Below are 14,393 nucleotides of genomic sequence, written 5' to 3' on the forward strand. Positions count from 1 at the left end.
CTATATATTCTCAAGTCATACATATATGTCTCAAGTAAACACTGCAACAATGATATACATATCTAGCCATTTTTGCAAATATACCTGTGTCACTGACTTCAGTAGGAATTTTGCCTGAAATTGCTTGAAAAGTAAATTAGACTATATAACTTCAGCTGGGTACCAGAACCAGTTAGGCAAATGTCAGTATTGAAGCCAGCTCTACACTGCAGTTATTGACACCACAATCACTTGTCCTCACAAAGAGAGATGGTGAAGAACGTGGTCTAGCAAAACACTCAAGCAAGTGCTTCATTTTATACACAGTTTTGCTTTAATAGGACTACTGACAAGCAAAGAATGTGTTTAAAAGTTTTGTATGACTGGAATTTAATGTAAAAAGATCCTTTGCTCCAATGTCTTATTTATGCAAGTAGCCCCACTAGTATTAATAGGACTTCTTTTGTGTGAAGAATACCTAACTGAGAGACCTGGGAATGCTTCTGAGCACCTGACCAGATAGGGGCCAAGACCTATGCATAACAACAACTTCTTCTCGGTTCTGTGATTTCCTCTAAACTGGTTTGCAGTGTGAATAACTGGCAAACCAAAGTCTCGACCTGAATCCTAGTGCAAACCTGCTATGCAATTTTGATGTAGTCTAAGAGTTCTTAGAAAGGGAGAAGGTTTCTTAGTCCATTGGAAATGACTCTGTCCTCTTATTATCCTGTCCAGCACTGAGCTTGGCTTCAGCACACAGTCAATAATGCTAAATGATGTTTAGTAATTTATTTTTTTCCTACAGATGTCTCATCTTCTATTTGTCTTACTTTCACTATTTTCCTTTGCTGCCCTTTTGGAAGCACAGTGGAAACTGAGGGAGAATGGTAAGCAATCTTAATTTATTGAGACCTATAGATGACTGAATGCTTAAAAAAAGGATTGACAAGTATATTCATGTAGCAATTTGCTAGCTACAATGCCTTGGCCAAGGTTTTATTATTTGTTTGTGAATAACTAGCCAACTAATTGGTATTAATGGAAATATTTAGAAAACCTAGAATGTTGACACTTCTAGCACAATAGCTGTTAATTTGAATATTTGCATTAGGAACTGCCTTATTCCCTATTCCCTGTTCTCTTGTTTCAAAAGTTTCAGTCATGCAGTCAAGAAGCAGAAACACTATCTTGTGACTTAGGTAACAGCCCACAAACAGTGAAGAATCAATTGTCAAAAAGAACATTTCACAGAAAAATCCAGAACTTAAAAATAGTTTATGCAACCTTTCTGGTAAATAAGTGAATTGCAAACACATTTGTAAAAAATACAGGGTCAGTAATAGATTGACAAATCTTTTAAATAATTTACTCACCATAAAATTAGGCTAAATTCAGATGGTCATATTTGCTGCTCTTATTCACCCAGAGTAGCTCCATAATCTAGGCTGTCTTCAATGGGATGATCCACAAACAAGGATCCTAACCAACATGGAAGTGCATTCTCAATCTGATTGTGAAGTGTTTTATTTCTAAAGAATAATTCAGCTACCTTCCTCAGTATCTTTACATCAAGAAATGATTTATCCTGTGGGTTCCCTGAGTAATGCCACTGTACTGAAAACTACAGATATGTTTGTCACCATATTGAGAATATACTTTTATATCTTTGTGTTTGAAATCTTTAAGATTTACTCTGCCTGTGCTCCAAATATCCATAAGCAGTTTGGTAAGCTTCCTAGAGTTGCATGTTCTCTGCCATTTTAGATACAGCACTTGACATGTATTCCTTAGTGTTTCTTCTTTGTGGTGAAGTCTTAATGCTCTCATTTTGGTAGTGAAATGTCCTGGTGAAAAGGTCTTATAGCTCATTATTGGAACTCTGTTTTCCTGAGCTGAGTACTTTCTGAGGTGCTGACACACTAAGAAACAGATTTTTGCCTGTTCTTGCATGTAGAACAGTCTCTGAGGGCACTGAATGCAGTTGGGGAGCCTGTGACAGTGGTGGCATCTAAGCAATAGCAGTTAAATTTTGAGAATTGTTGCCACACAGAAGTGCAGGTGAAGTTCTTGAGCCAAACTGAATACTACTTTACTTCTCATGTGAAACCACAGCAAAGAGACAGAAGATAACATTCCTTTAGTGGAATTATTCCAAATTATTTCATTATGTGGAATTTCTTCTAATTTGGAATGACCAATAGGGTGCTTCAGAGTTACAAGACAGCTCTCAGGAGACCACACCTCTCTGTTGCAGTCCACTTAACTCTGCTGTGGCTCTTAGAAATCGCTCCATTTGGACCAGGGTGATAGGAGTACATATGTTGCTCCTTGTAGAAAATGGAATACAGCATCAGCTAGGGGTAAATACAAACCACTTACCTGGAGCTCTCCTCCTTCCCACTGCTCGCTCACAGGCCTTTGACTCTGAAGAGGGCCTTCCAGGGAGCCAAGCAATTTAGCACCAAGGGGTTTCACAGGCCATTCTGCAAGCAAAGGCCGAAGGCTGTGTGAAGGAGGAAYACATGGGCTCAGTGTGTCCTAGCATCCTCATCTTTAAAATAAAGGTCCCTGCCTACTTCCCAGGGTTACAAACCACTATAGGATTCTCTTGAAACGTGGAAAAAAATCTCTTCTTCAATTAAGATGTCATCTCTACTGATCAACAAGTTCTAGATGCACTGTAATTTTCTAAGTTAAACCTCTTCTTATAGTGAAGATTTCCAGGCGATAGTGGGACCTGGGGGCAATAAAGGAAGAGATTTGTTGGTTCTCCTGGAGAGTGAAGCTGAATAAAGGGCTCAGTTCAATCTTTACTAGCACTGTTAAGTGTGAACAGTTGCTAATACTCCTTTTTCTGCAATGTCCAGTATACGTCATAGAATCTGAGTGGAGTGATGAGACACCAGCTACAAAAGTGGAGCTCACCTGTAACACATCTGATGAAGCACTGTCAGTTTACTGGAAAAAGGGCACAGAAGTGAAAGGAACTGGAAAGACACTGATTGCTGAAGTGAAAGAGTTCCCAGATGCTGGCAACTACACCTGTCTGACAGCTGATACCCATGAAATCATCAGCTATGATTTTTTCCTCATAACTAAAATAGACTCAAATGGGCAAATGATGAGGTCAATTCTGAAAAGTTTTAAAGGTAAGGTCATAGGATGTTGTGATGTATTTTGTTCAGCTTTACACATTGCAGACCAAAGGGAGCTCTCTGGAGAACTGCATGAGAAATATACACTTTAAAATGGGTCCTCTTCAATTACTTTATTGACAGTGAAGGGCAAATGATGACTCTTCTTGTGTGTATGGTGCATCTGATGAGAAAAATGGGAATGTGTTGTCATTGGGATTAATTAAGGACTCTCCAGACCCATAGGATGGAGTGATGGTAGGAATGATTAGACTGGTATAAAAATTATGAAATAACATCAATACATCCCTACTGCTTTTCTGGTGAGGAAGCAACTGACTTGCTTTGTTTGCTGCAATGTTTCTCTGTGAAAGATACAATCTCTATGTCTACATAAGTCTTTTAACGACAGGCTTCATTAGCCATCTGCAACAGCTTGGGTACATGCTAGCTCCTACCAACAGCCATGTAGATGTGGTTAATGTGGTGCTATGTAGACCAGCTTTCAGCCACTAAATGTGGTTATATGGCTTTTTAACTAGAAATGGCTGTTCAATGGGTAGCATGAGATTGTGTCTGCCTGTATACCCACTATCTGCCAAAGTGGACGGGAGTCTGCTGAATTACTATGTTCTCTCTGCTTGGACTTATCTTGGCAAATAAATAAATAAATAAATAAATTGTTTTCTTTCTTTTTCCATCTAGAGCCAAACAGGACATTTTTAAAATGTGAGGCAAAGAATTACTCTGGAATTTTCATATGTTCATGGATGACAGAAAATGAGAGTCCAAATGTGAAGTTCACAATCAGAAGTCTAAAAGGGTAAAAGCTTGTACTTTCCTTAGCCACTTCGTAATAAGGCCAAAGTAGCCTTCGGTATTACTCTGTGGAGGAGATCCTGGATTGTGGGTTGCCAACTGAGAACATAAAGAAGGGGAAGAATCCCACTCCAAGAGTCTGAACATGTGCAGAAGGGTTTGGGGTCATCACAGGGACCTACTTCACTAATGAGGGCATGGAAATTGCTCAGGAATTAATAAAGATTTGACAATGGAACAACCCCCACTGGATTGTTACAGCTGCTACAGTACAGCCACAGAGTAACTTAAGCAATAGCAAAAACTGTTCATGCAGGGGAGAGAGAGGAAGTTGAGCCAAAAGTAGAAACAATCATAGCATTGAGTCCCTTCTCAGCAGATCCAGTGGCACTAAAGGAGTAGGAGGCTGCACCCACTGCAAAAGCCACATGTCCACTGACAAGTCTCAGTTGAGGGACACTGCAGAAACCTGCGAGGGAAATATGTGAGGGGAACCTTGTGGGGATTTCCTACCTCCCACTACTCTTAGGGGTTTCTCCAAAACATGGAGTACTCAGGCAGAGATCATTTCATTTAGTTAAAGAGGAAATAGCTGCGAAGTGTTTTATTTCGCTGAATGCAAAAATAGAGCCAGATTCAGGTAGCACTTTATAGTTGTCTTTTATTATTTGTTTCTCAATGGATGCATTTTAACCTTGCCTCATTTATTCCAGCAAGGTTATGGAAAGGGCTGAGGAACAAAGTTAGATACCAGAGCTTGTCATGGAACAGTGGTAATAAAGAAGAAAAGGACATATCCTGTTTTAGGTTTAAACACAAACTCCTTCTGCTATGGGGGACAGGTCTTTTTATCAAGCTTTGAAAATGTAAGAATGCCCACTGGACTGTTTTTACAGTGGTTAAAGTGAAGCCATAGAATGATTCAGGCAGCACCAAAACATTATCTTACCAACTACATGATATCTTTGTGACAACAAAAATTCTCAGAACAAAACAGCATTTCCAATACCATCTTCTGTTCTGTATTCAGCCCTCAAGATGTAACCTGCAGCAGCCCTGTGGCTCACACTGATAACTCAGTGATTAAATACACAGCCCAGTGCCAGAAAGAGAACTACTGTTCATTCGCTGAAGAGCACCAGCCAATTGAGATGTTCCTGGAGGTCATCGATGAGGTGGAATATGAGAACTATACCAGCAGCTTCTTCATCAGAGATATCAGTGCGTACACCAGAAATCATGATTTAGTCTTAGCTTTATTCTTGTTGTTGCTGAGAGTGGAACTAACAATGGTAACTAACCAAACTAAGCTTGGGAATCCCTGCCCTATTCTACTGTAAATCTGTATCAAGCCCCCAGTTACAGGAACAGGGGAAAACAAATCATAGCAGCAGTCCGGAAGTGTATGAGGAAGTGAAGAAGCAAGATCTCCATAGCTTGTGACCTCCTAGTCTCTCCCCCCCAGATCTCCCAGAAGTTTCTATAGCATTCTCTATGAGAGGGACATGCTTGGGAAGGGGCATGTGGTCTCCCAGTCACAGAACTACCAACAACTGAGCAGGCTCTTCTCTGGGAACTGCAGACTTACCAGTGACTCAGATAATGGTTAATGCTATGTGTTCTTCACTCCTGATCCATTCTTGCAGATGGACATCCATGACAGGCTAATACAAAMTGACAGGAATAAGAATAACTGTGACCATGATGCCACAGGGCACAGGAAAAGGAGGCAGCATCCTAAAGAAACAGATGCTTTGCTAAATGTCCTAACAGTCAGCAGGGTTTGAAGATGGACCTCTGTTCTGACAAAGCCCTCTGCAACCCTCCAGGCAAAAAAAAAAAAAAAAAAAAAAGGCTCTGGGAGTGTGGTTAATTTTCCATGTGAAACACAGATCTTATACATTATACATACTCCTGTCTTAATCTAATGGAGGCTCCCACAGCTTATTCTTATTAAACTATCAACAATAGGACACCAACATCTGATATCATGCTGCTAATGAGACTTAATTCCTTCTATATTTTCTCTTGCAGTAAAACCTGACCCACCGCAATGTCAGTATGTGGCCAAAAATGGAACAGTGACCTGGACATATCCAAAAACTTGGAGCACACCAAAGTCCTACTTCCCTTTGACTTTCAGGGTCAAAGTTGAAAGTACAAAGAGACACAAAGGCAAGCCAGAGGTACAGCATTYAAAATGAGCTTTTCTTGCTTTAACAAACAGTATAAATAATGTAAGCTTAGTACGCAAGACCCATGGACTAGAATAAAAAAGAAGGTGCCAAGCCCCAAATGTGGTAAGATTCTGTCTTGAAAGAAAACAACCTTCCTCCCAGTTCAATGAGCTACAAGGCCCAAACAACACACTCTGGGGTGGATGCAACCCTGATGTAACCAGGAGTGTTGCATACCCATGCTAGTGTGAGAAAAGTCTCTACTAATTCATATGTGGGGTTGCGTGGGTCCTAATTTGGGAAAATCCCGATTTCCAAATCAAGAAGTCTAAGATCTGTTGCACTGAGTTCCTTGTATGTTGTTTGTACCTGGCTAGCTCAGATTTTCTTTATAGGTGAACAGTCAAATAGGGAATTAATGATTCATTTGGTAGCATTTCCGTGGAGACTGGTGGAGACTCCAGCCTTTGCCATTCACTTCCCAATTATTAGTTAATTGTTAACTAAACATTATTAATCAGTATTAGCCTTAAATCACAAAATGTATTGCTAATGCTCCTGAGTACATTAAACAACACAAAACAGCATTCTAGTGATTTGCCTAGGTTGACAAAGAAGTCAACTGCAGAACTGGAAAGAAGTACATGAACCAACTGATCACAGTGCAAGGCCTTAACTGCAGTGCTACTCTTCCTTGGTCCAGCAACCAGAAAAATAAATTGATATATATGATCATTCCATACTGTCAACTGATTAAACCAACAACATTAGAGGATGCATTTTTCTATGCAAAAAAAAAAGCAAGCTTGTACCAGCAGATGGGGCCATTCCCCCAGTGCTGACTCCTTGAATTTAGTGAGGTTGTTTTTGATCCCTTAACTAGAGAAATTGGCCAGTTTTAGGAGTGCTTCTTGTACCAGTCACAAGTCCTCAGTGGAAATCTCATGGATACTGAAAATCACGGACTTCTCTCTATTGGGGATCCCACTTTGGGAAAAGAACTAAAAAGGAAAACCCTGATAAAAAAATAAACCCTTTGTTTAATGATACAGTTTCAGTTTTGAGTTAGGATCACTGCATTACTAACTTCAATGGAAAGTGGACTTTCTAGTTTGTTTCTACAGAGGCTGAGGTTCTCACAGTTCCTCATGACTTTGATAACTGTGGGAGCAGACTGGTGCTTTCAAAACAACAGACTACCAGTGTTTTTTGAGTTACCTATGCTTGTTGCATGTATCTGGCACTTCCTTGTATGTTCTGCTTGACCCTTACAATCCACTGAAAGACCTGCGCTCTGTTTGTAGGTTCACGAGGTTGATGAGCAGCATATTCAGATTCCAAGGGCTGGCCCAAAAGACAAGATCTCCGTGCAGGCTCGCGATCGCTACTATAGCTCCTCCTGGAGTGAGTGGTCCTCACTTTGCAGGTAAGACTTAAAGAACCTTTTTGTTGGAGAAGCAAAGCTGATTCCTTATATAGAAGAGTGAGGAGTCTATGAACTTCTTACACTATTTCACATTTCCTCTGGACCAGTTTTTGCTCCTGAACACTTTTTCATGAAATATCTGTAAGAGAATACAGATTTGTAAGCAAATGTGGCTGTATTGGGCTGTCTAAAATAAGATTTTCTTGACAGAAAAAATGTGAGGAAACAATTAGAATCCATTTAAATGGGAGAGGAAACAACAGATGGGGGTTCATGGATATGGTTAGTAATTTGAAGTGTTCTGCCTAACTAGGCATTTATAAAATTATCTTCAAGAAATAAAAGTGCATTTGGCTGTTACTAGTGTTAACCAATGCTGCTTTCTATCCTTTCTGGTTATGGATAGCTTATGAACCAATGCTGAAGGTCCAAATACAGCAGGCAAGTCACATGCAGTTAATTTTTACCAGTAAAATAAGAAAGAGAGAGAAAGAGACACATACATACACACGTGCACATGCGCGCGCGCACATACACACACCATTAACTGGTTCTGCTAGTCTTAGGAATGGCTGTTTTCAGAAAAAAAACAATCTCTTTCTGATTAGAACTGATTAGCATTCCCTGTCAACTCCAAATTCATATCTACCTATCATTCCAGGTCAGGACATTTTTTAAGTAGGAAAACTGGAATTAGCCTATTTCAGATCAACACCAAAAAGAATTATGCTGATTTTTATCTTTCTCTCTTCATTTTTTCATTCTATTTTTTTTCAAGCTAGACACAGATGCAAATCTCTCTGACCTCCAAGTCTCCTGAGTAACACTGTTGAAAAATTGTAAATGTAACTCTRTAGAAACAATTCAAATGAGATCACATTGTTCTGTGGATCAGATCTTCACTGGTATGGGGCACTTTTAGATGCAAATGTATACTGAAGGAAATTTTCAAAAGGGCCATAGCAAGACAGGTGCCTAACTCTCATTAGTTGAAGGTGAACCCCATAATCCCCAGAAGACATGGGAACTTCAGAGCCTTACATTATCCGCTTGAGTCCTTTATAGAAATTGAGTGGTGGTATTTCACTAGATGACTCAGACCAGCATAGCTTTAATTGATAAGTGGAGTAAAAATCTGTGTCTGCGGAAAATGAAGATAATTCTTTAATTCTCCTATGAACTTCCTTTCTCTTATTTTACAGACACCAGTAAGAGATTCTAGGAGAACGGCACAGTGCTCCTTAAGAAAGCAGGAATGAATTTGCAGAAGTAAATAAGAATAATTGGGAGAAAATCTGCATTTGAGATTATTAAGAAGCCATGACATACTTTTTTTGTGATAAATTAATATGATGCTGATTCTGGCAGCTCTTTTAAATTCCCCAGATTTGAATAACTCTTCTGTCATACATCATGTTATATTAACATGTATAGTAGAAACATTTTTGATACATTGCTGACAGCTATTATTGTAGGTTCTGCATATTATTATATTGCATTTATTTATTTATTTATTTATTTATTATTTATTTGAGATGAACATTGCAATGTCAGATGTTGGCAGTTACTAGTTGAAATGTTTCATGTGTTAATTTATATGGAAAGTAACTTATTTTATATTTAACTTATTAAAAGAACTGTTTTATTATTTAATTATTTATTATTATTTATTTTGTTGAAATGTATCAGCATAGAAAGTCTTGCCTGCATGAAGCAGCCATGTATCATGTATCAGGGCCATCTTCATCTGCCAGTGTGACAGCGAATATCTTTGCAGAAGAAGGAATTGCAAGCCCAGGGCCCTAGAAATGTTAGCTGCTGCATTTTGTTAGCTGTCTTTGCCTAACTCATGTCGATGTCCAGCTGGTGGACACGGCAAATGGTTGTTGCATGAGAAACCAAACACTTTTAAAGTCCTGTGCTTGCAGTGGGACCCAAGCTACAGTGGAGGCAACAGGAGTGCTGGTGTGGACATAGCTTTGAGGTGCTTGTATTCACTCACACCAAAGCTGTTGTTAAAAAGTCCTGTGGCCACCTCTCATCAACATGAAAGAAAATGGGAGCCAATAGCTGAATATCACATCTCCTAAATAAAACTCCTTTTCTTTCATGCTTGTGATCATTAGAGGACTTTTATTCAGTAACCCATGTGTACCCAGTTCATCACTTGGAGTTTTCTTGCAAAAAAATTCATTCAGACCTCCCATGCCACAGGCACAACCACAGACCACAGGTAGCCAGGAATCTGCAACTGAAACCAAAGGCAGCTTAAATTATTTAAAAGTTTGACTGCAGTATATCTGATATTTCAGAGACATATTACTAACTGGTTTTCTACGTGGATGTTAAGCATCTGTTTAAGATTTAGAGAGTCTTAGAATACAGATTTTTATAGTTTATTTTGAAATTACTTCTGTAGTGCCTCAAGGTGAGCTAGGTGTCTTCACTGAACCTTAGGAAAAAAGCGAAAGGCCTAGTTCTGAACTGCTTACAGTGTAAGTCCCCAGGTCTGGAAAGAGGCAGAAGCATGTGTTGGAGCCTACACTTTCTGCAAACACTTAAATTCCAGCTTTCAGGAGGGCCTAATACTTTCAAATATCTTTGAGGATTTAGGCCTTAAATTCTGATGTAGAATCACTGGAATCAAAAAGTCTTCCATTGTGACCATGCTTCATTTTTTTCCAGTYTCAGTAATGGGTGGTGATTTAAGATATTTAAACATTGAAATGTAGGAAGTATCTGATATTTCAGAAAACTGTTGATAATCTAGCTACAAGTGCTGATAGTATTTCTTAATATTAAGAGTACACATCTTATTTCTGCTGTAAATGCAATTTAATTCATGATCCGCTTGCTCTACAAATAAATTAATAAATACTTATGAAAAAAAGATTTGGTTTTCTTGTAGTCTTTTAGTATGAATGGTTAATAGCACATGTTACCTAACTACCAGAATACTATATACTACTTCTGAGGCAATCTGTAGGGAGGAGTATTAACTTTTCCTATACAAATTGACTGTGTTACCAGACTCATGGCCTGTAAAACTGTACAGGACAACACTTCAAAGTGATGTCTGTTAGTCAGCAGCCTCTTCCAAACCCTTTCGTGTAGACTGAGAAGTGGCTCTTTCTCTTGAAATCTAAGAGTACAATGAAGTTCATTAGCCTTCCTGGTTCAGGAATTTTACAACTGAAACCAGGCTAGTCTATATTTTGAGGTCTTTGAGGTTTCTCTCTAATACTGTTGGCACAGTGTTCAGAATTAGCGGGACCTTCCTGTTCTTCAGCTCTCTGGGGTCAAATCTCAACACCTTTGAAACCAATGACAAATGTCTAACTTTGATTCAGCCTTGTTTTCACTCTTAGTGATTCTCAGGCTAAATTCAYGAGTATCCAGACAAAAACAAGACTGATGTATTATCTTTAGGGGCATATGCTTTCAGTGCCATGATCCCATGAGGTGAATCAAACCTCCCTACAGGAAGCTATCCTGACATAGATCATGAGGCAGTGAGGAGCTGGTAGTGAGGAAATTCATTGTCTAAGATTCTTCAGAAAAGTAACAAAGCACAGCTTGAAACTGCCATTTCTTCTGCAAAAAACAAGTTCATTGCACAAAAGCTCCTCTCAGACACAAAATTGGCCTCATTCCTTAATTCCCCATTTCCTGGGGCTTGTATGGATCCAGCACCTCTGAATATCTGCTCTAGAAATTGTCAGTMTCCCATGTCTGAGAAATTATCCAATCTGTAAAAGAGGTGTTAATATCACACCATGAATATTCACTCAGTGGCTCCATATATTGGAGATCCTTTCCTGTATCCGCTGGAGAAAATAATAGGTGATTTGTCAGTTAATCCTCATACTTCTCAATTCCTCTCCTTATACTGAAATTAATCTGGAGATCTTCTTACCAGTTCCACCATGTGTAGACTCAATGAGTTTGTACAATGCATAAAGTTGTCCTGAAAGAACTAAAGACTGCAAAATCAAGGCTTCAGAAATAAAATCACRACAGAATTATGTTTATTCCTGAGGCCTCTATCATATGACAGTCTAAAATACACAGTCACATAACACATCTTCTACCAAACCTCAGTCTTACTCAGTGATCCACCATTCTCAGGGTGGCACCTCTTCCCAGCTTTCTATTCATATTCATTCAGCATGCGCCTTTAGGTTTTACCTACCACACCTCCCTAAATCTGCACTAAACAGAGACTGACTAATTCCCTCCAGGGCTTTCTGTGGGTGCTCCTCATCTTAAAGAATGCTTTACAAATAGTTGATGTACTAAACGAGGCACTAATAGGTTGCAGTAGAAGTCTGCTATCTCTGTGTACATCAGCCATTAGAGATGGGTAAGCAGGCACTTGCTAACAGTAAAAGGGTAAAAAAAGGCTTAGGTTTAATTAGGAGTTCTGTGAAAGAATGTGTATGAAGAGCTCAGGCCCATATGCTCCTCATCCACCCCTCCTTCCATGTTGACTATAACAACATCCTTTCTCCCTTTCCATAAGTTACAGTTTCTCCTTTACAAAAGTCAAAATATTTTAAACACAGGGCAAATCAATGCATTTCCTCTAACCTCGTTCTGAGACATAACACAACCTTAAAATAAACCTCTCCTCAAACATTTCAGTTTGACTGACTTCAGTGTGACAGAACGTAAAAGTGCTGAATGCCTGAAAATTACATTTTAAAATACAAAATAGAAGGCAATTTAAAAGAAGTCCTATTCAGTGCTCACTGTTCAATTCATTCAATGCTCAGTGTTAAGCTGTTAATACATATTTCGCATACATCTATAAAGGAAGAATCCAGTCATATATAAATGGTATCAAACTAAGTAAGTAAGTCAAAAGGATTCACATGCTAGTTGCACAATAGTAGGTATCACACCCTTGTAATTTATCTTAAAAGTACCAGAAGATAAGAAGAATAAAAAAAATTAGCTCTAGCCTCTGCAGATTGTTTTTTTAACTTTATAAAGTAACATATGAAACTTGCAACTGGGATCTGTCCCAGCTTGATACTTGCAATTTTACAGAAAGGGTCCTTTGATCTTTCTTAAGGTGTGGAAGCTGGGAAACTCACCTTCCTCCAGGCAAATACTCAAATACTTTGGCACAGTTTTATTCCTTAAGAAATACATCACTTCATTCTCAACTCTTCTATTGAGCAAGACTTTAAAGTTTGATCCAGTAATTGCACATGGGTGGACAACCCTAACCACCCACMCACAATAAAAATGAAGGAGCCTGTGAACTGGGTTACATAGAAATGTGAACTAGGATCACTAAGAGGTCAGAATTCCCACTCTTGATGACATCAATACATATCTTGGCTTGTACAGTCTTCCCAGATATATATGGTTGCATGAAAACTTGTTTTTTAGTTAGCCCACCTGCAATTTTTTCAGCACTGTTGATGTCCTCAATGTGAGGCACTTCATCACATGAATGGGAACAAGCTAATGAACATCAATACTTTCTGGAATGCAGCCAGATAACATTCTCCCACGCAGAACAAAACAAGCATTTAACTAATGACTTGCTGCAGCAACATATTTGGTGTCATATTTTGGCTTACTTTAGAGCTCCAAAATAAAAGCAATATAACAATAATTGTGACATATGTCCTCACTCCCAGAAAAATATGCACTACATATTTATCTTTATCTTTAACAGGCCCATTAAAGGGAATAAGTATTTGCTTGCCAAGTAATTACTTTTTCTTCTTCAAAATAACAACTTGGAGAGATAAGAAGTTGGGAAAAGAAAAGATAAAATAATAAAAGTAGAAAACTATCAAAGAGGCTATTCTTTGGCCACAATTAACATACATGTATTGAAAACATTACCTCCCTGCCAATGAAAACTTGTATGTGTTCTGCCAATGAGGTCAAAATTTCACTCATAATTTTTAATTCAAACAGGGTATTTATCATAAATTGCAGAATTAGTTTTAGTTTGGTAAGGAGGCCTACTTATCTAACTCCAGAAAGTTATAGCAGATATTACTAAATAGATCTGAACACTTGCTTTTCAACAAATAGCTTTTTTTTAAGTAGCTAAAATCAATCCAACATCGTACTCTGTTCTCCATGTCTGCTATGTCAAAACTAGAAATGTTAACTCTTAAGGACAAGTACAATATGCCACAAAATCCCTAACAGCTGACTGCCAGCAATGGTTAACATTTAACCAAGCAAATCATAGTATCATAGAATAATGTAGGTTGGAATGGATCACTGGAGGTCATCTTGTTCTACCACTCTGCCCTCCAAGCCAGGGCCAGTTCACAGCAGGTCAGTTTTTGACTATCTCTGAAAATGGAGTTTCCATAACTTCTCTGGGCAACTTGTTCCACTGTTTGAATACTCTCATTGTGAAATCTGTTTTCCTTACATCTAATTGGAATTTCTCTTGTTGCAATTTGCACTCATTCCCTCTCATCCTTTCACTGTGCACCTCTGAGAAGAGTCTGGCTCTGTCTTCTCTATACTGTCCTGTTAAGTAGCTGAAGACAACAGTAAGACCTTCTCTTTGCCTTCTTTTCTTAAAACTGAACAAACCCACTTCTCAATCTCTCCTTGTAACCCACTTCTCAATCTCTCCTTGTATGTCATATGTTCCAACCCTCTAACCATCTTGGTGACTCTTTACCAGACTTCTGCCAGTATGTCAGTGTCTTTCTTGTGCTGGGAAGCCCAGAACTAGACAGAACACTCCAAATGTGGCCTCATCAGTGCTGAACAGGGGGAAATTATTATTTCCTTTGAGTTGATGGCTACACTCTTACCCATATAGCCCAGTATGTGGTTGGACTTCTTCACCATAGGGGCACACTGTCA

General features: G+C 38.8%; 1 protein-coding gene across 1 annotated transcript; it reads left to right on the top strand.

Moving 5' to 3' along the window:
- Positions 1-784: 784 nt before the first annotated feature.
- Positions 785-7,539, top strand: IL12B (interleukin 12B). The gene is made up of 6 exons (XM_026091392.1): positions 785-866; positions 2,847-3,128; positions 3,819-3,936; positions 4,963-5,153; positions 5,967-6,118; positions 7,414-7,539. The coding sequence occupies exons 1-6, from the start codon at positions 785-787 to the stop codon at positions 7,537-7,539; spliced, it is 951 nt and encodes a 316-aa protein (XP_025947177.1).
- The last annotated feature ends 6,854 nt before the right edge of the window (positions 7,540-14,393 follow it).

Source organism: Apteryx rowi, unplaced genomic scaffold, assembly GCF_003343035.1.
Source record: "Apteryx rowi isolate R43461 unplaced genomic scaffold, aptRow1 scaffold_90, whole genome shotgun sequence".
NCBI lineage: Eukaryota > Metazoa > Chordata > Aves > Apterygiformes > Apterygidae > Apteryx > Apteryx rowi.

Excerpts from the sequence above, each read along its gene's own strand:
- IL12B (XM_026091392.1), top strand. The coding sequence starts at position 785 with ATGTCTCATCTTCTATTTGTCTTACTTTCACTATTTTCCTTTGCTGCC. Across the intron at positions 867-2,846 it reads GTGGAAACTGAGGGAGAATG|TATACGTCATAGAATCTGAG; the intron begins GTAAGCAATCTT and ends TGCAATGTCCAG. Across the intron at positions 5,154-5,966 it reads CTTCTTCATCAGAGATATCA|TAAAACCTGACCCACCGCAA; the intron begins GTGCGTACACCA and ends TTTCTCTTGCAG.